At 36.1% G+C, this 26943-nt stretch overlaps 1 protein-coding gene across 5 annotated transcripts; it reads left to right on the forward strand.

Moving 5' to 3' along the window:
* The first annotated feature begins 418 nt into the window (after window positions 1-418).
* On the forward strand, window positions 419-24892 carry Manea (mannosidase endo-alpha). 5 transcript variants are annotated; one of them, XM_075971289.1, is made up of 6 exons: window positions 754-1221; window positions 2052-2226; window positions 5175-5789; window positions 8933-9042; window positions 18759-18835; window positions 19560-24892. In XM_075971289.1, the coding sequence occupies exons 3-6, from the start codon at window positions 5213-5215 to the stop codon at window positions 20215-20217; spliced, it is 1422 nt and encodes a 473-aa protein (XP_075827404.1). In that variant the 5' UTR covers window positions 754-1221; window positions 2052-2226; window positions 5175-5212; the 3' UTR covers window positions 20218-24892. The 5 variants fall into 5 exon arrangements, with proteins under 5 accessions (XP_075827403.1, XP_075827404.1, XP_075827406.1 ...); XM_075971288.1 differs by lacking the exons at window positions 754-1221; window positions 2052-2226 and adding an exon at window positions 419-556; XM_075971291.1 differs by lacking the exon at window positions 2052-2226.
* Window positions 24893-26943: the final 2051 nt, after the last annotated feature.

A 26943-nucleotide genomic window follows, 5' to 3' on the forward strand; every position in this document is an offset into this window, starting at 1 on the left:
TTCTTTTCTTTTCTTGCACCTGATTTATTCTCTTTTTTTATTGTCCTTGGACACGTGCGATTCCTGGTAGACCTGTAATTTCCACCTATCTTTGTCTGTCTACTTCTGGTTTGCTCTCATTTATAAACTAAAACACATTTTTAGCTTTAAAATTTTGTAAACATCTAATGAAATATAAATAACAAGCAACATGACGACTTGACCAGTGTCACTGCTTAGTCTTAAAGGCTAAAATGTCAGAGATCTGAATGGGAATCTAGCCTTCCATTGCTCCTCCTGCTGCCTCCACTCTGACCCCTGGCTTGATGCCAGAACAGGCTTGGAGGCTCTAGTCCCGCTCCGGGGAGCCCCGCCCCGCCCCGCGGAGCCCCGCCCCGCAGAGCCGCGCCCCGCCCCGCGGAGCCCCGCCCCCGAGCCGCGCCCCGCGCTGCCCTCTGGGAGGCGGGACGAGGCGGAGGCGGTGGCGGTGGCCGCTGCAGTCTTCCCTGGCAGAACTCAGGACTCCTTCCCTCGGTCCGGTCGGCGAGTCCCCGCTGGTGGCAGGCCCCAGCCCCAGGTGAGTAGCTGCGGGACACCTAAACCACGGCCCACGCGGACTCCACTGCTAGCGCCTGCGCGTTTGCCCGCCAGCCAATCGTAGGCCTCCTTCCCGCTGCGCCCTTTGACCCTGCGTCCCGGGCGCCTTGGAATCTAATCCCGCTCGGCCCGGGTGCCGGCTTCCCGCTAGGTCAATGCCGGCAGCGCGTGGGAGCCCTACCTGGGCCTGCTGCCCGGCACCCCACAAGCTGCAAGTTTTCTCCGAGGCGGTTCCACACCCCTCCTCCTAGAGCCCCGAACTTTCGAGTGCGTCTGGAGGGCCCGGGCGGTCGTGGCGCCCTTGTCCCAGCCTAGCTGGAGCCCCGAAGGCGGCCTGGACAAGTCCGCCCTCCGAGGTCTTTGTTCCCCTTTAACACGCTAGGCTCGGTACTGTGGACTTCCCTTCGCTGGAGAAGGGTGCCCGGTTTCTTTTCCATTTGCGGAGGAACAAGTTGAGGGTACAAGCGGTTAAAACTTTCGTTTTCTTGTGTCAAGGACTTATGGATAATAGAGGGGAAGATGGAGAAGTCCTAAAAACTACATCAGCACTCGTGTGGATCTGTTTGTACGAGCTTAAAAAGACAAATAAATGAGACAGGACGGTACTCTGTAGGCAGCATTTTTAAAGAAAAATGCAAATTTAATGTAAGTTTTGGTAAAACTAATTCAGATTTCTAAATCGCTTTTATGCAGTACTTTCTTGCACTCTAAGAGCGGTTTGTAAGCCATGAAAACCTGAATTTTACGGCTTGTAGTCTGTGTAATACAGAAAGCTGAGACTCTTACTCCATAGTAAGTAACTAGTATGTGATCACGAGCTGCCTTCTCATTAAGTGTGGACCGCAGTTTGGAAGGAAACCGTTGATTATTTCGTCTGTCAGCTTCCAAGGCGCAAAAATCATTGCAGTAAAGTCTTCTATATTTGAGGCCACCTAGGCCGGAGGCAAGAGCCCACGTTGCAGCCCTGTTTTGCTCTTGCTGGGTGCTTAGTGGCAGGTTACTTGGCTGTTTGCCAGTTGGCTCAAAAGCTTGCAAAACCTCATTTGCTTAATTCTATCGCCGGTAACATGAAGTTCTGCTTCATAGATGGTTGTGAGGATCAAAAGGGAAGCCTGACTGGACTTCTGAATGAAGTTTGCAGTAAATCTGACCCGGGGCAAGACTCCAAAAGTTTCAGATGCTTTGTGTGTTCTTAGCACTAGTTTGGTCTGTCTCTAGGTACTTCTAGCATAAAATTAGAAGAACGTAGTATGAACATAGAAGAATAAGTAGGAGGAATCTTTATAATTTGATTATTTTAAAAGGGAAACTGGTGTTTCTGAGTTTCTAATATGAGCAGATACTTTTAAAATAATCATTTAGATCTCTTAGCTGTTAAGTATATAATACATTTTTATTGGAAATCACTAGACTTTCACATTAAATATCATTTTAAAATATTAAAAGCACCAAACATAAAAATAACATGGTTTCAGGAGAACCAGTTGTGGAACTCTGGGACATGTAAACTTCCTTTTGATGAGGACAAGTTGTCACTGGCCAGTACCTTGAGCTTCCTACTTTTGAGAACCTCCACCAGCAGTTGACTTGTAGAGGCTTTTTTGTTTTTCTCAGAAGGAACTTCTGAAACCATTCTTTAGTTAAAACCAGGTGGGTAGTTCCTTTGCCTGTCTCTTGCGAGAGCAGTGTTTTGGAAGTGTTCCAGCACTGTTAGTGTTTTAGTGTTTGTTTTAGAGTCCAGAGGCGTTGTGTTGGCACAGATATTAAGACAGTAATTTGTTTAGATGGACTTTAAAACTACTGAATTTTCATGAATTTTCTTTTATAGTATTGCTTATTATAGACTATTACTATGTTATAGACATACTGCCCAAACACGTGACAGTGTCAGAAACAGGAGGGCCAAAAAGTAAGCTTAAGAGTGATCAGTGATGATATTTGTTGGGATCTACTAGAGTACAAATAACCTCCATTTCTATGAGATAGAAAACTTGTACACATATAGTTTACACAGTGTACAGTGTTAGAAATGCCAGCATTAAAGGAAAACGCTGCTGCCTCAATAGAGCTTTCTACTCAGGAGTCTTTAGGAGAAGAATCAGGAAGAGGAGGCAGATTTCTGCTTTGTCTTGCACCTTGAATATTATTTTAGAGATAATAAAGACTACGCTTTATTGTTTGTATTCTGCAGGGTTAAGGGTCAAACCTAGAACCCAAGGAATTGGTCATTGCTCGGCATATGTTCTAACGCCTGAACGACATGCTCAGTTCCATATGCTGGGTTGGTTTTTATTATTAATTATTATTATTATTTTCATTTATGTTGAAACAGAGCCTATTTGTTTATTTATTTTGAGACAGAACCTTACTAGGTAGCTCTGGCTGGCATGGAAGTTCCAGGGTGGCCTGGAAACTCATGGAGTTCTACCAGCCTCTGTGTCACAGGTTCTGGGACTAAAGGTGTGTGTCACCACATCCAGCTGCCATGTGCTACTTGTGGGATGTTGTCATGCCACCCATCTTTTCATCCTTATCGTCATAAGTAAATTGTTCATGGTTCATAATTGCTTAGTGATCTATTATCAGATGGGAAATAAGTCTTCACGCGGACAAAAATCCTATGAGAGAGAGAACTGCAGTGGAGAAAAGTGTAGAAACATCGAGCTAGGGAAGCAAAGATAGAAATTTGCACTTATTGTTACTACAGAGCTAAAATTGTTTAAATAATAATTTTTACCTATGGTTTGAAAATTTTATGTATGCTTACAATGTATCTTAACCTTACCTACTCTCCACATTACAAATTTCCAGAATCCCAGAGTCCCATCTCCCAACTTTATGACCTCATAACTAATTAATTATTTTACTCAGTGCTGCACAAGAACACATGGGTGTGGGCTCATCTCCTGTGGTATGAGCAACGTGGAGGTGGCCACGCCCCGAAGAAAATGAGACTGTCTTCCTCTAAGTGTCATCAACTCCGAATATTCCTCAGCTAGATTCTGGGCCTTGGGTGAACTGCTCCTTGCTGGAATTTGTAATTCTCTAGTTCTTATTCAGTTAAGCACGGCTGCTATTGAGTTCTTAGCTGCAGCATCCAGGCCATGTCCAGAGGACAGCGTTTCAAAGTTTTCCTTTCTTACATTTGCTTTGCTCTTCTCCAGCAGTGTTCCATGTTCCGATGTTGTAGGGACAAGAAGATAGTTCCAACTAAGCACTTCCTTTCTATTCTCAGCAATTTGTTCAGTAATGAATCTCTTCATTAACTACGATCAATGACAGTAAGAAGTCTCTCTGTACAGCCAAGAGCGTCCCAAATCTATGAATATATAAACATTTAGAAGTCTGACCATCAAAACCTCTCCTGGAAACCCTTGACTTACCTAGCCATGGATTTTGACCATGTTTACAGATAGCAGGCATGAACTTATCCCTGTAGAGCATGCTTTAAATGTAATCCAGAGAGCAGCTGGTTACACACAGTAGGTACCAGTAGGCATATTTGGCAGATCACTATTGTAGCACCAGGTAAGACCACTTATGCCTTTCCTACCCCAGCCACCTTCATAGCACCTTCCAGCACTATGAAAGATGGCCTAGCAGGGGCAGAGCTCAGACTTTTCAATACAGCGATTGAAGCGACTTGTTAAGAAGATTGGGATACCCTTCGTGGTTGATCGCTAAAGATGGAATTGGTTTTGTGATGATATAATAGTCATTTGAAATGAATAAAATCTGTAATATAAGAAATAATGGTACAGCTTAAGGAATTAAATTTATAGGCAAGAAGTGTGGGGGCAGAGATACAAAGGCAGTGTTCATAAATGTAAATTTTGGTTATGCATTGAAGGATCTAATAAAGGAAGGAGAAATCACACACACACACACACACACACACACACAATCTTTAATGTCCTTTTTATGTTTCTTTCCTCATTTACTTCAAGTCTTAAGTAATAATCAGTAATTAAACACTTGTCGTTTTTATTTTTTTTGCCAACATTACCTTGTATTGTCCATAAAAGAAATTATATCAAAAAACAAAATGATAAAACTTGATAAAGAGTCTCAGTGAGTTATTGAGGGTCCCATGATTAATATATTTTTCAAATTCCAAACTCAGTTGTGTTTCTGTTATATATCTTGACTAGTGCATTTCACCAGCCTAAGTCAACAATTCTAAGACCCTAAACTTTATCACTGTTTTTGTGTTTTTACTGAAAAGGCTCATAAATATGGACAATTAAGTGTTTCCTCTCATTAACTACCATTTTAAAATTTAGTCCTTATATATGAATTATTGACTTTGTATATTCTGTATACACAAAATTTATTCACATGATAAAATATATTTTATTTTATTAAACAGATTCCTGAGTCCACCTGACTAAATGTTACCGGCTATTTCTAAATCAGTATCTCTTGTGTATGTATGAGTGTTTGTGGGCATGCGTGTGTGCATGCATGTTTTTTAATAGTATTTTGTGGTTTATTATATTTTACTTTTTAATGTAGTCAATGGATTTTAGTTTTCATTTTAAATACTGTAGAAAACATTAATATTATTTACTAATCATCTTTTTAAAAATAAATTGCAGCAAACCATTCACAATTTTGGAATTTAAAGAATGTCATCATGGCAAAATTTCGAAGAAAGACTTGCATCATTCTGTCACTTTTTATTCTATTTATTTTCTCTCTGATGATGGGCTTAAAGATGCTGAGGCCAAATACAACATCCTTTGGAACTCCTTTTGGGCTTGACCTTCTTCCAGAACTTCATCTACCAAACGCCCCCTTGGGAAACAAAGCTGACTTCCAAAAGAGTGATAGAATCAACATGGAAAGAAATACGAAGACCTCAAAAGCTGCTGACATGCCTGATACGAAGAACTCAGAAGCTGCTGACATGCCTGTGAGGCCACCCAAAGCCTCTGAGGCGACCCTGGAAGAACTTCCTCCTCTGAATTATTTTTTACACGTATTTTATTACAGTTGGTATGGAAATCCACAATTTGATGGCAAATACATACACTGGAATCATCCCGTCCTGGAGCACTGGGACCCTAGAATAGCTAAGAACTATCCACAAGGGAGACATACTCCACCAGATGACATTGGCTCCAACTTTTATCCTGAGTTAGGAAGTTACAGCTCTCGGGACCCTTCTGTCATAGAAACTCACATGAGACAAATGAGCTCAGCCTCGATTGGTTGGTAATTAGTTTATTTTATTTACATATATAAATAATGTGTGTGGCCAAATAAATTACTTATCAGTTTTTATACTTTTATTAATTACGATCTTAATTCATATCCTGAATTAAGCTGTACTTTTTTTTTCCTTGGGAAAGCTGAAGGAAAAGGGTCATGAGTTGAGTGCGGCGGGACCTTTCTCCCTGCCTAGCTAAAATTGGGATCACTGTTGCCCTCTTCTCTGCTAATCCTGACCCCACTCAGGCAACTGCATCTGACTTCTGTCACTGTGAGGTTATGATTGTTTCCTCCCTAATGACAGCAAAATGTATTTAGCTAATCTGTTTGCTTGTTATGATTTGCATTGCACAGAATTTTGTAATTCACCTGTTGTTAAAGATAACAGTTTTAGTCATTGTTATCAGCGATAATATCTCATTATATGATTGAGGGTGTTTGCTTCTGTAGTTGTGTTGGGCATTTCAACTGTTCTTCCTTTCTGTAGCATACAGTGTGGCTTTATTACTCTTACTACTCCTTTCCAATTTCTGTGTCAGTTTCATTTTTATTTAATGTAACGAGGTTTTAAATGTTCCATTTTGCATTTCCACTTGTCCTGTTTATGGTCTTTTCTTCATTTTTTATGTGCCTTATCTGACACTAATGTGAGTTTTTCAATCTTGCAATCTCTTTTGGCCTAGTACATGTAGTCATTCTTATTTATTTTTAATATCACTATAGTATTGCAGTGTAAACATTTAACTTAACTGGTGAAAAGTGATCAGTTATTCTTATGTCACCCATACCCCTCATCTTTTTCTTTTCTCTGTATAATTTCAGAGTACATATCTTTAATCATAAACTCTTACCAATGACAGTATATTATCTGGCGTCTGAGAAATGTAGAGTCTCTAGAGCCAACATCTGAGGGTTCTACATAGCCAGGTCTGTTGTCTTTGGAGTTCCATTAATAAAGCCTGATGCATTATTTCCTTAGATTTCTTTATTGTGTTTGCTTGTATTTTATTCATTATTCTCTGAAACATGCTTTTGAGCTCAAGAAGAAGATAGCTTCCTGAGTGACTGCTTTGTCTTTGCTGTTGAGAATGCTGATGCTAACTCACCTAAGTATCTGCAGAAAGTGCAGCAGAGACACGTGAGCACTGGAAGGCAGGCTGCTGCTTCCTAGAGCTGCTTCACTTCTAGAGGAGACTGACTTCCGGGATCATGGTCATTACTAGCTCAGTCACTCGGCTAGTACCTTTTTATTATTGAGTAGGTCTTTGTTGTCATGGCATTTCTTCTTGCCCATGCTTGATGATTCTATGCTATTAGATCAATAGCTATTAGAAATTATTAGAAATAGAATCATGGTTTGAATATGGAAGAATTCATTTTTCATAATTTTTGTGTGTGTTTTGGCTTTTTGATATGAGTTGCTTCCCTTATGTGTGTTTATTTTCATTGCTTTTTCTGAGAAGGAGGTTTGTTTCCTGGGCTGTATGTTGATCAGTTTTCTTCCAACTTTGGTTCTCACCAACATCATTATCTAGGTGCAACTCCCCTCTTCAATAGCCGTAACATCCCTAGATCTCTATCCACTATTAGTTCTTTGTTCTGTTCAATGTTTTGCTTTTTTGCTGTCCGTGGATAGCAGACAAAGATAGCCTTTTCCCCCATTAGCTTTAATGAAAGGGCCACTTTGTTCCTCCAGCTAGAATTCTTATCTAACGTATTAGAACTATGAGAAAATTAAGTGTTGAAATCTAGGTCTCCTGCAGCTTCTTACTCTTTACTGTTTAAGAATTTCATCCATGCATTTAATATGTATTAATAAATCTAGTCCCCATTCTCTCCCCTCCAGTTCTTCCCCTAGCCCCCAGCCACCATCACTTTTCATTTTCAAACTTATGTGCTTTTTTTATAAACCTATTGAGTCCTGTTAGCACAGCTGATATGTGCATGATAAGGCCATCTCCTGAAACATGGATCACCTCTTAGTGACCACATCCCTGCAGAAAACTGATTTTTGCTCAAATAACAACCTTCAGATTGTCAATAGTTCCTCAGCTAATGGTGACACTGGATTAGCCCTGCCCCTCTCCATGGTAGAATTTTGGCTGCTTTGATTTCTTAATTCTACAAGCTTTTCTTTATATAAGATTATTTCTTTCCTTTTGTAGAAAAAAAAAATATTGATTAGTTGAGATACCCATGCTGTCTCTCTCTACTGTCCTGCATTTCTCTATATTTGGAGGTTTGAAGTGTTTGTCTTAAATATGTTAACTGTAGTTAATGATTTCTCTGTAGTCTGGTGTTTCTAATACCTAAAGTTTAATTTCTTAGTACAGAAATAAGTGGGTACTGTGGGGAACAACTCCAATCAGTTTGCCTGTATTAAATCTTAAGTTATGTGTTTAAAAATAAAACCCTAGCATATGGGTGCTTATAGAAGTTTTATTCATAGTTGCCAAAATTTAAAAGCAACTAGCATGTCCTTTAATATGAACATTAAACATCCACACAATGGATATGCAGCAGTAGAAAACTATGACTGAGTCATGAGACATCATGAAAGACCTACAATACAAATCGCCAAGCAGATGGGTCCAGTTGTAGAGCACTACATACTTTATGATTTCAGCTCTATGACATTCTGGCAAAGGCAGAATTATAGAGGGTGAAAAATCACTTACTGCTGGGTGTAAACAGGGAGGAGGGCTACATAGGTGGGGACCTAATGTTTATAGTAATTCAGTCTGTCTGGTACCATAATGGTTAGCTTATGAACTTACAGTTTTGTTAGACTCCACAGGACTGCTTGACATTAGTAAAAACTGTGGTCGTTAGTTAACAATAATATGATGGTACTGTCCATCAAACATAGTAAATACTGCAACTAGTATGTGAATGTAAATAACTGGAGGAGAGGGTTGTGGTCTGTAGGAGACCGTTTAGAAGGACTACATGCCTTCTTGCTAAGAGACTTAATTATTCTAAAATGTGTAGTATGTTAATTTGAAAAGATATCGGTTGCTTAAAATAGTGCATAAATATTGGATAAAGTAATCAAATTGCTGTAATACCCTTTGAATGTACTTGGAACTCATATGGCGATCACTCTCGTTGCTTTTCATTCTTCGTTATGCTTTACTATTAGGAGTCCTGGCCCTTTCTTGGTACCCACCTGATTCGAGTGATGATAATGGAGAAGCTACTGATCACTTGGTACCAACTATTATGGATAAAGCTCATAAATATAATCTGAAGGTATTTAATTTGTTTTCAAACTATTTTTATCATTGTTACCTCTTGATAGTAATACTATGTTAATTACTCATTTTAATTAAAATTTTATACATGTAGAAATGTTTTAAAATATTACTTCATAAAAGTTTGTTTTATGCAACAAAGGTATTCTAAAAAATGCTTGTTTTAATAATTGAAATTCTAATGCTTATCCAATTATAAGATACCCCTTGCTTTTTTTTTTCTAACCATGTGTTATATTCATCTACTACATTTTGTATCTTTTTTTAAACAGGGACTCATTATGTAGCTCTGAGTGGCTTGGAGTTTGTTATGTAGACCAGATTGATGAACTCACAGTAATCCTCCTGTCTCTGCCTCTCAGGTGCTATGATTAAACACATGCACCCATTTATCTGTGTTTATTAGGAAGAGAAAGGTTTTATGGATTCCTTTGTAAACAGACTATTAGAAATTAGTGAAGTTTATGTCTGGATATGCTTTAAATGTCAAAAGTGACTGTGTTTAACTATATAACTTTACATATAAATTTACAAATAAATTCCTGTCCAATTTTTTTTTTTTATTTTTGAAATTTTAAACTAAGTCTTTGAGAAATTTGTACAGGTGCTTTTTGTTCATAGTCACAATATCTCCTGTCAGATTCACCCCTCTTACCTGCCCTCCCTGTCTCTGTTTCTCTGTCTCTATTTCTCTCTATATATATATATATAGGTTCTAGGTCCTAGAGGAGAACTTACTACTATTATTCTGCTAAATGGACATGGTATTAAGCTAAACTCCTAGTGATTTACTGTTATACCCATAGATAGTTCATCGTTCTACCCATAGAGATACTTGTTTCTGCAGTACATATATATATTTCTCTCTCTCTCTCTCTCTCTCTCTCTCTCTCTCTCTCTCTCTCTCTCTCTCTCTCTCTCTCTCATCCTCCCATCAACTCCAGTTCATGCTGTCCAATATTCTTGGATGTTTGGCGTTCCACTGGAGTTTGGTTCACTATGTACTGCAGAAACAAGTATCTCTGTGGGTAGAACTATGAACTATCTATGGGTATAACAGTAAATCACTAGGAGTTTAGCTTAGTACCATATCTATTTAACAGAATAATAGTAGTAAGTTCTCCTCTAGGAACTAGAACCTATTTAGCCGTAGGTTCTTGGCTACATAAACATTCTAGGTAGAAGTTTAATCTTAAATTAAATGTGGGCCTTGAAGGTAGTTCTTTCTCTCATGACATTTATGCTACTGTTTCACCAGTGGTTATGTGTTTTTAGGCTGGTTATTGTAATTCACAGGGTTTATAGCAGGGTGAGATTCTTGTGTCAACCAGTAGTGTGCATAGCAACTCTCAGCACTATTAAAGCTCTCTCGTAGGGACAAACATTCCAGATTAGTACCAACTTGATTTCTCTATATTCTATAACTGAGGTTTGTGGTGTCTTCATCAGAAAAATGGTATAGTCAAGTTTTGGGGTGGAGAATAAGGAAGAATGGAAGAATATTGTCAATAGTTCAACATTTTTAAAAATTAATTTTCAGTTGTTTAATCTCTCTGTCTTACTTTGTTTTATTTGTCAATATAGACTTTTTTTGTGTGTTTAGGCCATCCTAAACCTTACTCACTCCATAGACAGGACTGACCTTGAACTCGTAAAGATCTCCCTGCCTCTGCTTCCTGAGTGCTGGGATTAAAGGCTTGTTACACTACTGCCCAGCTCTAGTTTCTCTTCAAATAGTATAAATCTTTTGTATCTCTTATATCTGTCTTTTATCTTATTTCTATAACTAAGAGTTAAAGTTCTCTATTGACTTCAGCATGTAAAAAAAGGGTTGACACCCGTCTGTGGTGATGCTTTGAATCTTTTCCATTTAGTGTGTTGTTGAATATAAATATGCCATATTATGTCAAAGTGGGTACCTTTTCTTCTTAGGGTTTAAGGAATTCTTTTTCTTATTTTCCTGTGTCATGAAAAAATTTTATGCTTTTTCTATATCTATTTATTTTTATCCTTGAACCTAGTTATGTAATTTCTTACCTTTGTTGATTTGCATGGTTTGAACAAGTCTGGGATTGAGCATTTCAAGAAAGATTAATTGGAAGATACTTAGGTATTCCTTTAATCTTACTATGTGTGTAGATATGTTAATGATCTTCTTGTTTTAATTTTAGGAGGACATATGTTCCTAGAAATGTATCCATTACTTCAGAATTACACAAAATATTGGAACATATGTTTGGAAGTATGCCCTACAGTCTTATGTATGTCATTTCCATACTCCTTCTTTGATCTATATATTGGTTAATATTAAGTGACATATTCTTTCCTAGTCTTGTCTATTTTGAATTGTGAAATGCCTGTATCTCTTCCTAGATTTAGGAAATTTGACATTTTGTTTTATGGAGAACAACTTTTAGTATTTTTCACTTTTGTCTATGTCCTTGATTTGTAAATTGATCTTTTAATTATATCCTATGTATCTCACTTAATTATATCCTATGTATCTCACTTAATTATATCCTATGTATCTGAATTATATCTTATGTATCTCACTTGCTTTGCTTATACTTTCTTTTTGTTTTATCTTTATTGATGCATTAATGTTCTTGTTTATTTACTCTTCAAGCCTTGGTCTTCTGTGTTTTCTTTGATCCTTTCATTGGTAAGGGTTTCTACTAATTTGGTTTTTTGTTTTGTTTAGTTATTTCTTGTGTTTTATTTTTATGTTAAAAATCTACATAATAGTTGGACAAATATTTTCTAAAACGAACCAAATATAAAATGTTTTAGGCTTTTTGGGTTACACGATATCTTTAAAAGATATTTTTTAAATCTTCTTTTATTATATTTTTTGTATGAAAATTTTTTTTAACACAATATATTCTGACCATGCTTTTTCCTCCCTACTCCCAGATTCTACTCACCTTCCCAAGTTCGTGTCCTTTCTCTTTTAAAAAATAAACACAAAAGAAAAACTAATAAACAAAACCAAGAAACTTGCATACATACATAAACATACAAACAGAAACCATAATATACACACAGATGACCAATAAGACAAATATTGCCCACATAGAACAGTATGAGATGAAAAGTCTATAAAAGCTTTGAGTTTGTTTTGTATTAGCCATCTACTACAGGGCATGGGGCCAACCTGAAGCATGGTCAATATACCCAGTGAGATATACTTTTTTCCTTTGCAAGTGGATGTCAGTGCAGATAACTTCTTGCATAGGTATAGGAACTTACATAACTCACATCCACTTAAACCACTCAGCACTGTGACCCAGTCTACTTAAACCTGTGCAGGAACAGTGAGTGATTTCCCTATGTTCTGTGAATCCATATGTACACCCTATTATGTCTAGAAATGTTTCCTTGGAGTCATTCATCCTTTCTGGTTCTTACAGTCTTTCATCTCCTTTTATGAGCTCTGAGCGGAGGTGTTTGATAAATATCCCATATAGTAGTACTAAGTGTTCTAAAATTTTTTACTCTTTGTACATTATCAAGTTATGGGTTTCTGTATATTTCCATCTACTACCAAAGGAAACTTCTTTGATAATGGCTGAGACACTGATCTGTGGATGTAGCAAAATCTTGTTAGAAATCATTTTTTTACTATACTCCATAGAGCATAGCAGTAGTCCGTGATTTTCCTCTAGACCTATGGCCTATCCAGTCTCAGGCTCTGGGCTACCCAGCAGGGCCATGCATGGCTACCAACTCTTGGAGTGGACCTCAAATGAGAGTAGTTGGTTACTCCTACAATGCTTATGTCACTATTGCAGGTGGTCACCATTGTAGATCGCAAATTTGTATCTGGGTTGGTTTTTAGCTTTCTCTCTGGTAGTGTGTAGAGTACCTTCTAGTCCCATGAACACTCAGTGTGAAGGAACTACAAGGTCAACGTTTCCAGGTTCCGTGACTTATGCAAGTGTTATCTTCAGTAACAGTTTAACACTGAATTTTTCAGTTAGTTTTTCCCAGATTTTCATTTGATGTTTTAAGTATTTATTTATCCATATTAAATTTATTTCATATCATGCATTGATCGCCTTTTTTATCTAGGTGCTAATATTCTTTTTTATTTAATTTTTTTATTTTATATACTAGCCTCAGTTCCCCCTCTCTCCTTTCCTCCTACCTTCCTGCTTTTCCACGTCCTATCCCTATCCACAACTTAGAGGAGGTAAGGCCTTCCTTAAGGTGTCAACAAAGTCCTGTATATCAAGTTGAGTCAGGACCAAGCCCCTGCCACCTTGTATTAAAGCTAAGCAAGCTATCTTACCATAGGGAATTTATGTCCTTTTAGAATTTGCTCAGTCTTCTTTTGTATCATCCTCTTGAATTCTTTGTCTGGTATTTCATTCTGGATACCTTGTTTTGGAAATCTTATTACTGTTGAATTGGTAATTTTGGGAGGAGTCCTATTTTCTTTACTTTCGTGATCATTATTTCTTTGTTAATATTTGCATAGCTAAGATTAGGTCATTGTGGATTTTTATTATATGTCCTTTATTTCTTGTGTTGAAATTAGAAATTCTTTTTGGCATTTTTCTTCTGGGACTAGTTTGTGTAGCACGAATAGTATAAACCAGAGACAGATATTAGGGTTCAACCTGAAGATCAGAAAACCAGAGCAGCCAGCCACTGGCTCTTACATCTACCTCAGACCAAAAATGGGTGATCCTGCCTCCATGAATCCTCAGATTGAGACTGAGACTGAAACCTGTCTTCTCTTGTCTTATATCCCTCTCTAGGGCTGGGATTAAAAGTGTGCACCACCACCACCCTGCCTCACTAACTAACTAGTATGGGATTAAAGGTGTGTGCAATCACTGCCTGGCCTGTATGGCTGAGTAGTGTAGCTGCTTTGCACCGATCTTCAGACAAGCTTTGTTTATTAAAGCACAAATAATATACCACTATTTACTTGAGGCAGGGTTAATATGTCTTCGCCTTCTATCTCATATATTAGACTTATAGCTCACTTCCTCAGGGGGCATCAAGTATAATATCCAGCTCAACTCCAATAGAGTATTTGAGGAGAACACCACTGATGGGAAGACCTACTATGGAAACTAAGTAATAGTTAAAAACAGCTATCTCTCTTAAGTCTAATGATCACTAAGAAATAAAGAAGATAATATTTGCTGGTATATCACCTACTAACTGTAGGTATGGAAAGACAGTAAATTGAGTGTCACCAGGAACTCATATAAAATAGTAAATAGAAGAGAAGAATTGGGAAAGTGTTAGGGAAATCAGACTCTAAAGATTGTTGACATTCGAAAATTGCATTTAGGAGTCTGTAGAAGAGGGGCTGGGAAAGAGAACAAGATGACACGAAGTAGAAATGAGAGAGAAAGTATATGGGCTGAAAGACAGAATACTTGAGAGGACACAATGGAAATAGTGTTAAATCTAATAGAGCAATATAAGAAATAAAAACAAATACTTAGCGAGAATGAAGATTTAAAAAAAAAATTAAAATTAAATAAAAATACCAGTTTAAATTTCTTTCATGATTAGAACATCAGGAAAAGCTCTCTTCTGTCTAAGAAGTCTTATTAAATTATCGTTGCTACTGAGAGAGGTGTTTACCTTTCTGTGCAGTTCAGATCTGACTATGCAGAGTCTCAGTAGCGACCCATAAGTTTGCCTGTGGGGTTGAATTTCTGCCTGGTTTCAGAAGCGAAGTTCACCCTTCCTTAGATGATTTCTGACCCTTGACATGGGTAGGGTGTTGTTGCCTAGGCCAGTTCCCTTTTCCCAAATGTAATTGGTGATCTCACTAACCTTGCCTAGATTTCAGTGTTGCCTGTACCACCCTGTTCCTGTGTCACTTTGCAGCTAACAGTTTTCATCCTGCTGAGGCTCAGCCTGCCTGTGTCAATGGTCTTAATATGACTTTGTTTATTCCACAGAGTTTTAGATCAGATGAACTCCCATGAGGGGTTCTGAGGTTCTCTGGGTCTCTCTTGGGGTTGGAGTTTGGAGACATGGGTATGTACTGTTTTCTATGCTTCCTAGCAATATATTTAATTGCTTGTACCTTCTCCCTCTTGCTCCAACATACTATGTGACATCTTAGGGCAGAGGCAGAGATTTCCCACCACCTGTGTTAGACAGTCTGTTAGTCTGACTTTTAAAAAAATTTCTTTCTGTCTTTGCTTCTGGAAATTTATCTTTTCTCTTTTCTTTTATGGATCTAAATTGGGGGGAGGAAAGATTTTCTTTTGTAGTTTGTATTACAGTCTGGTTTTTTTAAAAAAATACATAAAGCTAACTTAAATATTTCCGTAGCCCTAAAGAAAGTCTTGATAGTATCTCTCAAATGAATTGACAGGAGCTACGACATGACATGCTCCACAGTGTCATTCAGTGATTGCTCATCGGCGTTTGGAATCTGCAGTAGTCACATCTTCAAGTCTGGAACTGCAACTGAGGTTGATTAAGCCATTGGTTTATTTTTTTCTCAAAAGAAATCCAAGGCCCCTGATCTGTCCAGTCTGTGCCCCAGTGCTGTTGTGGACAGTAATGAAACTGGACATTTTCGTTTACTGAGGTTTTTAAAGATAAAGTAGTTAGAATATCATTATACATGAAAATAGACTGCTTTTAATTCTACTGAAAGCTCTCATATGGAAGAGGAAATGAATGAAGACCTTGGCCGATCATTGTCTCTCTAACATTAGCAACATACTTGTTCTCTCCATTCTTTAGATTTAATATTTAATGACTAGAAAATTTGATAAAATACTGTTCTCCATTTTTTCTTGCAAATATTCATGTTTCCCCAAAGCTGAATACAGATTGTTTGCCCTCAGTAGCTCTTCAAATTACCAGATTTATTTTGAAAATTGTTTAATAATTATACTATATTAATGTGACATTAACTTCTACAAATACATTTCTGTTTATTTATTTATTTATTTTTGGTTGGGTTGATTTTACAGTTCTCTCTGTTTGGAATTTAAAAAGTGTTTAGTTTCACTTTTGTTATTACTTGTTTAGAAATAGAGGTTCTAGGTAATGGCTTTGCCTTACAGTTAAGCTTTTGTTATAGTCTATTAGTTTGATTACATAATAGCTTTAGTCACTAAATACTTTGTATCTGCAGTTTTGATTGTTTTAAACTAAAAGTCATGTTTTTAATTATAATTGAAGAAACACAGTTAATAAAACATGTTTGAGGAATTAGTGACTTCTTCTGCATAAGTTTTCCCATATTGACAGTTTTCCCAAATATAAATCAATGAAATCTAAATCTAAATGGTGACTAATTTTTTCAAAGGTAATTTTTTTGTGTATGCTTGTATTATTCTTTGGAGCAGACCCTTGAAGCCTTGTAACTGTAATTGCAGAGGGCACTGAAGCCACAGTTATAAGGATCACAGCTGGATGCTTTCAGCGTACTATGTCATGTCTATGTAACATCCTGAGAAAACAACCATTGAAACAGCTGCCATAGATGTGGAGGAGCTTATTGGTAGACACTGCCACTGTTGAGCACAGGCCTGTTCCCTTGTCCTTCTTAGGAAGTGAATGTTTCCTGTCCAGTAGATGATAGGTTCTCTGCCTGGCCTGCTTGGGCTAATGAATTGTCAGAAAATATGATGCATGCCACGTGCTTCATGTTTGTACTTGTGTTTGCTTTAGTATAAGAAGAAACTCCACCCTTCCCTAGAATCCAAATGACTAAAACTGTGGAGCTTATTTAAACTTGATCCACAGTCTAGAACAAATCCATCACAGTAATAAATAAAGTTTATGTGCATCAAATAAAATTGAAAGTTAAAAATTGTGAGTGTTTGTTATACAACATCATCACATCAGATCCCAAGGAAACCAAAGACCTAACAACATAAAATTAGTTGGAGTAATCAGTTCTTTCCCCGAGGAGTATAAGGGCAAAAAAAAAAAAAAAAAACCACCCCAGTTGTTGAATACTTTATATTTCAATAAATTTAAAATTTCATTATGAAGTAACGAGTTCTTTAACATTTGCGTAAATCATTTGTCTAATAATAATGGCTTTTAATCAGTTATGTTTCTCAAATGAGGAGTATACATTCACAGTGAGAACTTGGCAAATCTTACCTAAATGGTATGTAATTAGACCACCTAGAGTTTAATTTGACTATTGTTTAGTATACATTGAAATCATTAATTCAAGCATGCAGATACTCATGCTGTGTCTACTCTGCAGCGGATTCTGTTCTACGTATGAGCAGTATTAGGAAAGAGAGCTGGATATGTTTGTACACACCTGTAATGTTAGGTGGAAGGTAGAGGCAAGAGGATGGGGGCTACAAAGCCAACCATATCAAAACTGAAAAAAAAGAAACAGATTTTGTCTCTTATATAGCAAATTTGCAGTCTACTAAAGAACAAAACGGTAGAGGCAAGAGGATGGGGGCTACAATGCCAACCATATCAAAACTGAAAGAAACAGATTTTGTCTTCTATATAGCAAATTTGCAGTCTACTAAAGAACAAAACCAAATACAAGTTAAGTTATGGAAAGAGAAAATTACTACATATTTGACATTACCAGCTATATAGGTGGAATGCCTCACCTGTGTATGATATAAAGGGGGTACCCAGTGAAGTCAAGGGATGGAGGAATTAAGGAAGAAGTGTTTTGGCTACAGGGTTCAGAGAGTTTGGGTAAAGCCAATATCAGAAGTGTGAAATGGAATTTTTACATGATTCACATTCTCTAAAAATCATGCACACAAATTTAAATTTATGTATCTAATTCTGTCATTTAAAATTCATTTTACTGTTAGTGTAATATTTTTCTGAAAAGAAGAGTTAGAAATAGTGAAAAATCTGTTATTAATTAAAAAATATAAAATTAATTAGTTGAGAAGTTCTAAATATATAACTTTGAATTTGCAATATATATATCTACACTTGATGGAAGAAGCTGATCATTTATGGCCTGCAGCTTTGAAAGCAGATTGTAAGGATGTCTTGACCTGAGTTTGTTATTGCCAAAACCTTACATCATTGTGCTCTTATAAGTAGAGAATGATTGATTTGCTAAATGACCTGACTTTAAAAATACTTCTGTGAAAATTTACTAATGAAAATACATTGTGCTTTAATTGGGTAATTAACAAAAGAATTAAGCTTGCAGTACTGTAAAAGTCTTGTCAAACAGGCAGTCCCATTTAAAATATAAGATTCAAACAATAATTTTATTAGATTACCAATAAAATAGACTTGATATGGATAACTCAGTGAATTTAAGAATACTTTTTATGATTATCTTTTTAAAGTTACATTATTCCTTATGCTGTTTATCTTACTAGTTAGAGATAGTGTACAAAGCCAACCTGTTTATTAGGCATAATTTGTTCAACTTGATTATGTACAACTAATATGTGTAGGTAGCTACCACACATTGTATCCAACAAACTGGGGCCTATTGGCAACTGACTAGACCCATACCAACTTCTTTATTTCAAAACTCGAGTCAGCGGCCACCTTATACAGTAACAGAGGCTGGCGTATGAGATGCTTCACTTAGGTTAGCTGTGAAAACTCTCAGTTAGTATTATCTACCAAGATTTATTTAGTAACCACTAAACTCACTAAATTTTCACTTTAATGTTGTTGAATTGACAGCTTATTAACAATGCAAAATATACTTTCATAGATAATGCTTTCTTTAATTGATTTTTTTTTCCTGTTTTTTAGGTCACCTTTCATATAGAGCCGTATAGCAATCGAGATGATCAAAACATGCATAAAAATGTCAAGTATATTATAGACAAGTGAGTTTCTTCAATGTTCATAGTTATGCTCTTTGATCTGGTAATGGGAATTGGCTTATGATCTGTCATTTCTGGTAATTTTACCACAAGTAAACTGACAAACATTCTCAGGTTCTTACAGTTTACTTTTTGCATGAATAAAAGTTGCTACTTTAGCTATTTTTATATACCTTAAAAGATATGTATGATTTCCTTTTGTGCTCATTTTACATTTCTGTTTTTAAAATCTTATGAATATACATTTTGTCTTTTAAAGGAAGGTTCAAATGAAATATGAGCTAATTTTATAGCAGTGTTTGCATATCTTCATTTGTATCTAGAGTAACAAAAAAAAGAATTTTATGATTATTTTCATTCTTATAAAGTACTTTACTGTTAAGATTCTCTGAGGTATTTCATTTTACAAAGAATCCTCTCAGCAACAAATGGACATCTGTCATTGATAAGATAAATAGGTTTTTCTATTTGTGTAGTTCATAATAGACTTTTATAGCTTTAATCACCATTTGTTAACTTTGGCATGAGATAATTAACCTCCTGTTTGAAGTATACCAGTGTCTCATAATGTATGAAATTAAAAGTATGATTGCATTAGCATTATTATGCTTCCATAACTGACTCACTGAAGATTGGGAACAGTGTGCTCAAGCTCTCAAATCATTGTCAGTTCAGTGTATAATTTTATTGTGACATATTCTCACTTTTCAATGTTTCTTTATTGTAGATACGGAAACCATCCAGCCTTTTATAGGTACAAGACAAGTACGGGGCAATCTCTGCCTATGTTTTATGTCTATGATTCCTATATAACAAAACCTAAAATGTGGGCCAATCTGTTAACACCTTCAGGATCTCAGAGTGTCCGCGGTACTCCTTATGATGGATTGTTTATTGCACTTCTCGTAGAAGAAAAGCATAAATATGATATCCTTCAAAGTGGTTTTGATGGAATTTACACATATTTTGCCACCAATGGCTTCACGTATGGCTCATCACATCAGAACTGGGCTAACCTGAAGTCATTTTGTGATGAGAACAACTTGATGTTTATCCCAAGTGTAGGCCCAGGATACATTGATACAAACATTCGTCCATGGAACTCTCAGAACACTAGGAACCGCATCAATGGGAAGTATTATGAAGTCGGTCTAAGCACTGCACTCCAGACCCACCCCAGTTTAATCTCCATCACCTCTTTCAATGAGTGGCATGAAGGAACTCAGATTGAAAATGCTGTCCCCAAGAGAACCACTAACACAGTATACCTGGATTACCGACCTCATAAACCAAGTTATTATCTAGAACTAACCCGAAAATGGTCAGAAAAATACAGTAAGGAAAGAATGGCATACGCATTAGATCAACAGCTGCCTGCTTCGTAATGTATATTATAGTTTATTTATCAAATTGCCTAACTTCAGTAAACATCCTGTGTTTTGATTATGAAGAGAAAACTGTCAAACTCAATGTGCATTTGGCTACTGTTCCCTCTGCCAGTTACTTCATTTTTATTTTTAAAAGAAGATATCACTTGTTCTACAGTGGACAGAACCATACAAAGAAAACATCTCATGAGAGATGTCATGCGGTAGCATTCTTTTGGCGTATTTTTCTGAAGTTTGAATGGGATGGCCATTTAGGTTTCTGTTTCACAGTAGAGAAAGTGCTTGCATTTATAAACTAGCTAACATGCAGGTGAGCTGTACTTGTATTCTGAATCCAAAGACAGGAGCATGTACATGTCAGGTACATCTGACCACAGAAATAGAGAACAAAAGGACAGTAGATGGATATGCATCATTTCTGAACTCTTTGCTGGCTCTCAGTTTTGTTCGTATTCAGTTTTTGGCTGGCTTCCCCTAGTGATCAAATGTACTTGTCAAGTTTCTTGTGAGCAAAAACTTGTTTAAATTACAGGCTATTTTATTTTATTATATTTTCTAATCTGACTGTTAGCCATGTTCTTTTTTAAATTGTTTTTATTGAGCTATGTATTTTTCTTCACTCCACTTTCTTCCTCCCCTCTCCTATCCTCTCTCATGATCCCCACGCTCCCAATTTACTCAGGAGATCTTTTCTTGTTCTACTTTCCATGTAGATTAGATCCATGTATGTCTCTCTTAGGGTCCTCTTTGTTTAGGTTCTCTGGAGTTGTGAATTGTAGGCTGGTTTTTCTTTGCTTTATGTCTAAAGCCACTCATGAGTTATATTTATATTTCTGGGTCTGGATTACCTCACTCAATGTTATGATTCTAGATCCACCCATTTGCCTGCAAAATTCAAGATGTCATTATTTTCTGCTGTGTAGTACTCCAGTTTGTAAATGCACACATTTTCTTATCCATTCTTCAGTCGTGGGGCAAGACAGGCTTTGTGCAGAGCATTCATGGTGTCATCACTTGAAGACTCGGAGCCTGCAGTGCCGAGTGCTTTTGCATGTTTAATGTCCCTGTTTGCTCTGCTGAATAAAAGACTAGAAGCATTAGGATGTAGCTTAGGAAATGGTAGCAACTGCTTCTATGTTATAAAAAAAAATATTTCTCAGTCATCATAAGGTTTCTGGAATTGAGATACTCTATTTTTAGGGCATCTTGTCAATCTTTCTAGGTCTCATTTTCTTATTCATATGTTAAAATTAAATGTTCACCAGAGACTACTGAATTGACTATGAAAGTATAATGTTAATGTGAGAATTTTATTCATTTTACTAAAAATAATACAGAAAATTTACTTATAACTGCAAAATTAGAGATAGATAAAAATGATTTTAAGGTAGCACCATATTTTTGAAGTATATGCTTATATGAAAAAGTCTTTTACAGTGTCTATTAAGTTAAAAAGAAAATAACAGTGATCCATAGCTGTCATGTGGTTAAAAATTGATAACTTTTATGCTAAAAAGAAATTATTGTAAAAATGAAAAGGTTTTTTAAAAATCTACTGAATTCAATATTTATAATTATAATAGAAAAATCAGCTAGTCTAGCTAATTTTACACAAATGTTATTTATTAACTCTACTGAGAGAATCAGTTGAGTCATATTAACAAATAACACATGCCAATCTCCAAAGCATAAAGACATTCCGAAAGAGGCTAGTCCTGGAATTGGCCATAAAACACAGCAGAGAGGAAACATCTTTTAGGGTAAAGGAGACTGATGAGTAAGTGCAAGCATGAGGGCCTAGATGTGAACACCCAGAACTCACATAGAGATGAGCTCACTAGCATCCATGTTCTACCCCACTGCTCCTGCAGAGCTGAGCAGTGTAGACAGGAAAGAGCCCGAGAGTGTGTGAGCCAGCTAGCCTGCTGTACACAGCAGCAAACAAGATCCTGACTCAAAAATGGTGGAAGGCAAGGATCAATATACAGGGTGGTTCTCTGACATGGACACCCACCCCATGTCACATTTACTCTCACAGTTACTTATGAATATTTGCAGACACACAGAGAGAGAAGTTTAACTTATTTTTCAAGCAATGCTTTTGGAATAAAATCTTTTTGTAGAGAAATACTAACCTTCTAAAATTTAAACTTTCCTGTTGTAATAAGGGCTGCATCCCCGGCACCCGGCCGCCCCCATGGCTAGCTTTACCCGAAATAATTACACGGAAACTATTCTTTTAAACACCGCTTGGCCCATTTCTATCTAGCCTCTTCTAGGCTAGCTCTCGCACCTGGACTAGCCCATTTCTAATAATCTGCTGTAGCCCACGAGCTGGCTTACCAGGAACGATCTTAACCTGCATCTGTCTGGAGTGTGAGAATCATGGTGACTCTCTGACTCAGCTTCTTTCTCCCAGCCTTCCATTCTGTTTACTCCACCCATCTAAGGGTGGGCCTATCAAATGGGCCTAGCTGTTTCTTTATTGCTTAACCAATGAAATCGACAGATTGATATATGACACTCCCACATCACTTCCCCTTTTTCTGTTTAAACAAAAGAAGGAAGGCTTTAATTTTAACATAGCAAAATTACATATAACAAAACAGTTATCAAGCAAGAATTACAGTTATAATATTTATATCTATTTTATCATTTATCATAACTAAGGAAAACTATTACTATCTATTATTCTTCAACTCCATCAAAGACTCCAGAAGGATATAATACTACCTAAGTAAACAAGAAATAAGAAAACTCTAGAAATGACAGAGACATCTCGCTGTTTGGACAGTTATCCAAAGTTCTTTTGTAACGTTGGGGCATCCATCTTCAGCCTTAATGATCATAGAATTATTAGGCCACAGAAGGTTATGAGAATAATAATCTGGCATTTTCCAGGATAAATTCTAAGAGTAATAATATAATATTTAATATTACCAAGCATCTTCATTGGAATAAGCAGAAATATAACCTGTATATTTTTAATTGCTCCTATGTTAAAAATGAATTATCAATGCATAGTATTTTATAGTATATATTGCTTTCTTCATTCCTTATGTTGCATTTTATATTTGAGTCTCCCATGACGAAAAATGAATTTTATGAAACAGTTCTGTGATTAAGGGAAAGTCTATGAAAATTAGGAAACACAACTGTCAGTTCAACTGTAGCTTCTGGCAATTCACTCTAACACCAGAGTTACCCCATTCTGGTTTCCACAACCAAATATTCAACCAACTTGGAGCAGAAATACTCTCAGTATGTTCAGGGTGCTGTTTCTATCCTGGAAGCTGTACAGTATAACCACAATTTATATTTTTCTAGCTGTTTTAAGTAAGCTGAGATGATTTCAAGTGTACCTGAGGATCATTCTAGGCTATGTTCAAATATACTGTTTGACTTTTTCAAAGGACCAGAGAATTTTCAGCCATTTTTATCTCTGGGTTCTGGAGCCAGTTCCACACTAGTACCAAGGGATGGCTATATTAGCAATTGTTGCTAATGATTGTTAGAGAAACACCTTCAGAGCACCCAACCCCCACCCCTTAGGTTCCTCTGCTGTCTGACTGGAAACACAGCTGGGATTGCAATGATCACAAATAAATTTAATCCATTAATCCAGTATCTATTTTTAAAAATCTGAATGTTTTTTATTCAGTAAACTTAAAAAAGGTATAATATGTGCAATGCTTGGATTATAATCAATTATTTTGTAAGGTATTTATTTTGTGAGATTAACCCATCTAATTGTTTAGATTGTAGAGAATAACCAGGTCTTTTTCTGCTTTTAAGAAATAATTATAAAAGGCTCCCCATAGTAATGTTTATCTAAATTGTGTATTAACTTGTTTATTTTCTTTTATTTATGTGTGTAATTTGGAAAATGATTTATTTTGTAAGATGTTAATTTTGTATAATAAAAACATAAACAAAAATGATGTTCTTAATTGAAAATCTGTTTATTGTTAACTTCTGATAACTTTTATTTGATTTCTTATTAGTATAGGAGAGGTAGTATTTAGTCAGTATGAGATGGAGCACTTACAAGTTAAGTATATTTAACTTTTTGTATTCACATAAATGCCAATTTTTGTTTAATTCTGGAGATGTGACTTTTTAAGTCTTAAAAAAAAATTTAAAAATTTATTACAAAATATAAAAAAAATTATTAAAAAATTTGAAATTCTTTTGTAATTTTTGCTTCGGTACAATTTATACATTACCTCCGATGAAAACTAATCTAAAATAGTGAAGTAACAAGCCTCAATTGAATGACCACACCCATAGTTATGGGCTTTGTAAACTGGTGACAGTTACTTAGTTTAATAATGGTGACTTCCCAAGCTTATAGAGCTGCAGCAACAGACCTTTACAACTGTCAAAATCTCATAGCTGTAGTAAGCCAGCTTGCTTTCTTAGTTTCTCTTTCAGATATTTTATTATTGCCATGTAGAAACAGTGCTGGTTTGCTAGATTTATGTACTCAAGCACTTCTGGGTAGAATTAGGAGGAAAGAAGTAGCCTCTGTACATAAGATCATTTCATGTGCCCACAATGGCAGTTTAATTTCCAATTTGTGTATTTTTTGTTTCTCTTGACTCATGTGCTAGATAGGACTACCTTACTATGTTTAATAAATAAAGATGTTGTGGAATTTTGATTAACAGTCAAGCGCTTGAGAATCATTATGTGGAAAAGCAACATTTTACTTAAATACAGCCAAAATATATTTAAATAAATATTTACCATTTTAGAAAAAAAAGATTGCTTAGGTTGAAGCAAAGGTCTTTATTGTTTGGAACATTTCTTTGAAAGAAAAATGCACTCCAAATTAAATTTAAAACCACTTTGCTGTATAACTACTTAAAGTTCATTTATTATTTTTGAGCTTAGTCTATTTTTTTAATTCTTAAGAATGCAGGCTCTATTATCATTTACTACTTCATAGAGACTCAGCTCTAGTCACATCAGTGAGCTAAGCATTATTGCTATTTTAATCTGTCAGCAAAACTGAGGGATTTGTTGTCATACAATTACTATGTAAATTATGATATAAAAATAACCAAAAGCAAATCATGGGTCTAAAATTTACCAAAATCAAAATATAATGGCATTTTACAAGTGCATATCCTTGATTTTATTTTAAAATATAAATTTTGAGTAGCACAGTTTACATAAAACTGGCTATAAATTCAACTCTAAAGTTAAATGGTCTTTATAAAATGCTTTGAAACAAATACTTCACAATTCAAAGCAAGGATTGCCATGAGATGATATTGCTTATATTTCAGTGTATTTTATATATTTTGTAATGCATCATATGTGTGTATATGTTGCTTTGAAAGTAGATTAAGTGAAAACTAAGCAAAGATCATTCTAGTTTTAGATTCTTCAATAACATTGACTTCACTAGCACTAGGCTAGATTTCCAGTATCTGACATTGTCTTCTTGTTGAGTGGGTCTTAAATTCAGTTAGAAAGCTGTTGGCTACCACCTAGGTATGTGTGAAACTAATGCATGCTTACAGTTACTGTGCAATTTTCTATTTTAAAAAAAATCCCGTGTCAATACATAGTACTCGCTAGTTCACAAAAGTGACAATTTAGCCATAACAATAGGAGACAAGTCCATAATTCAAGAAGGGTTCTGCATTTGTTATAGCATATACCTCAATGCTAACCTGATGTACTTTCAGAAATGAAAACAAATTAGCCAGGTGTATATATCTCATCAGTGTTCTCTAATATTCCTCCTACTTTTGCGTTTGGGGAGCTAGTTTTAAGTTTTTATTCAACTGAGAGTCATGTGGCATACTTTTGTTACATGGTGTTTATATATAGAATGCAATCTAATATGCACCTATTTTTGAAGTCTTGCAAGGAGATAAACAAGACATACATTTCATTTTAGCCCCACTTTTGCAACCTTCTTTTATCCCCAGTCACTTCTTGCCCACAAATTTACCTGTCTATCTTCCGTAGTCTTAGTCTACTGATTTTTTTCAATACCTTTTGTTTCAGAAATATGCCAAAGATTTATTAGAATGCATGGCACATGGCACTCTGGTCTCAGAAACATAAAAATAATACGGAGACGTATTTTGAATCTAATATAAAAAGTCAACTCTACTGTGGTAAAACTCACTTCTAATTGATGGTCACAAAATTTCTTTCAAACTTGAATTGCCAGTTGAAAAAATACGATTCATGCTTTCAACAGTTTTCATCTATAAGAGAAATTATCAAGAATTATGTAGGTTCCTTGTTAATAGAGAATTTCTAATGTGCATGTCTTTGTGTGTATTTGTATTTGTGTATCTGCGTGTGTGTCAGTGGTGTGTGTGTGTGTGTGTGTGTGTGTGTGTGTGTGTGTGTGTGTGTGTGTGTGTGCCTGCTCATGTACAGGTGAAGGCACATGTAATTGCAGGTGTTCATGTTTTGGCCAGAGGTCAATGTCAAGTTGTTCCCCATACCGTACTGGTCAGAGAGAAGACTGCTCACTAAACCCACAGCTCACTAATTCCTCACGACTAGGTGGATAGCAAACACTAGGGATCTTCCCCATATCCCCCTTACCAGCACGTACAGTCGCAGATACAACCACACCTGGCTTTTTACGTGGTTCTGGGGAACTGAACAAGCGCTTTACCAATCAATCCATCTACCTGGGCCTCTGAGGATCTTCATGATGACACTGTAATATAGTATTTGTTTCAAAGA

This window comes from Microtus pennsylvanicus, chromosome 5, assembly GCF_037038515.1.
Source record: "Microtus pennsylvanicus isolate mMicPen1 chromosome 5, mMicPen1.hap1, whole genome shotgun sequence".
Lineage (NCBI taxonomy): Eukaryota > Metazoa > Chordata > Mammalia > Rodentia > Cricetidae > Microtus > Microtus pennsylvanicus.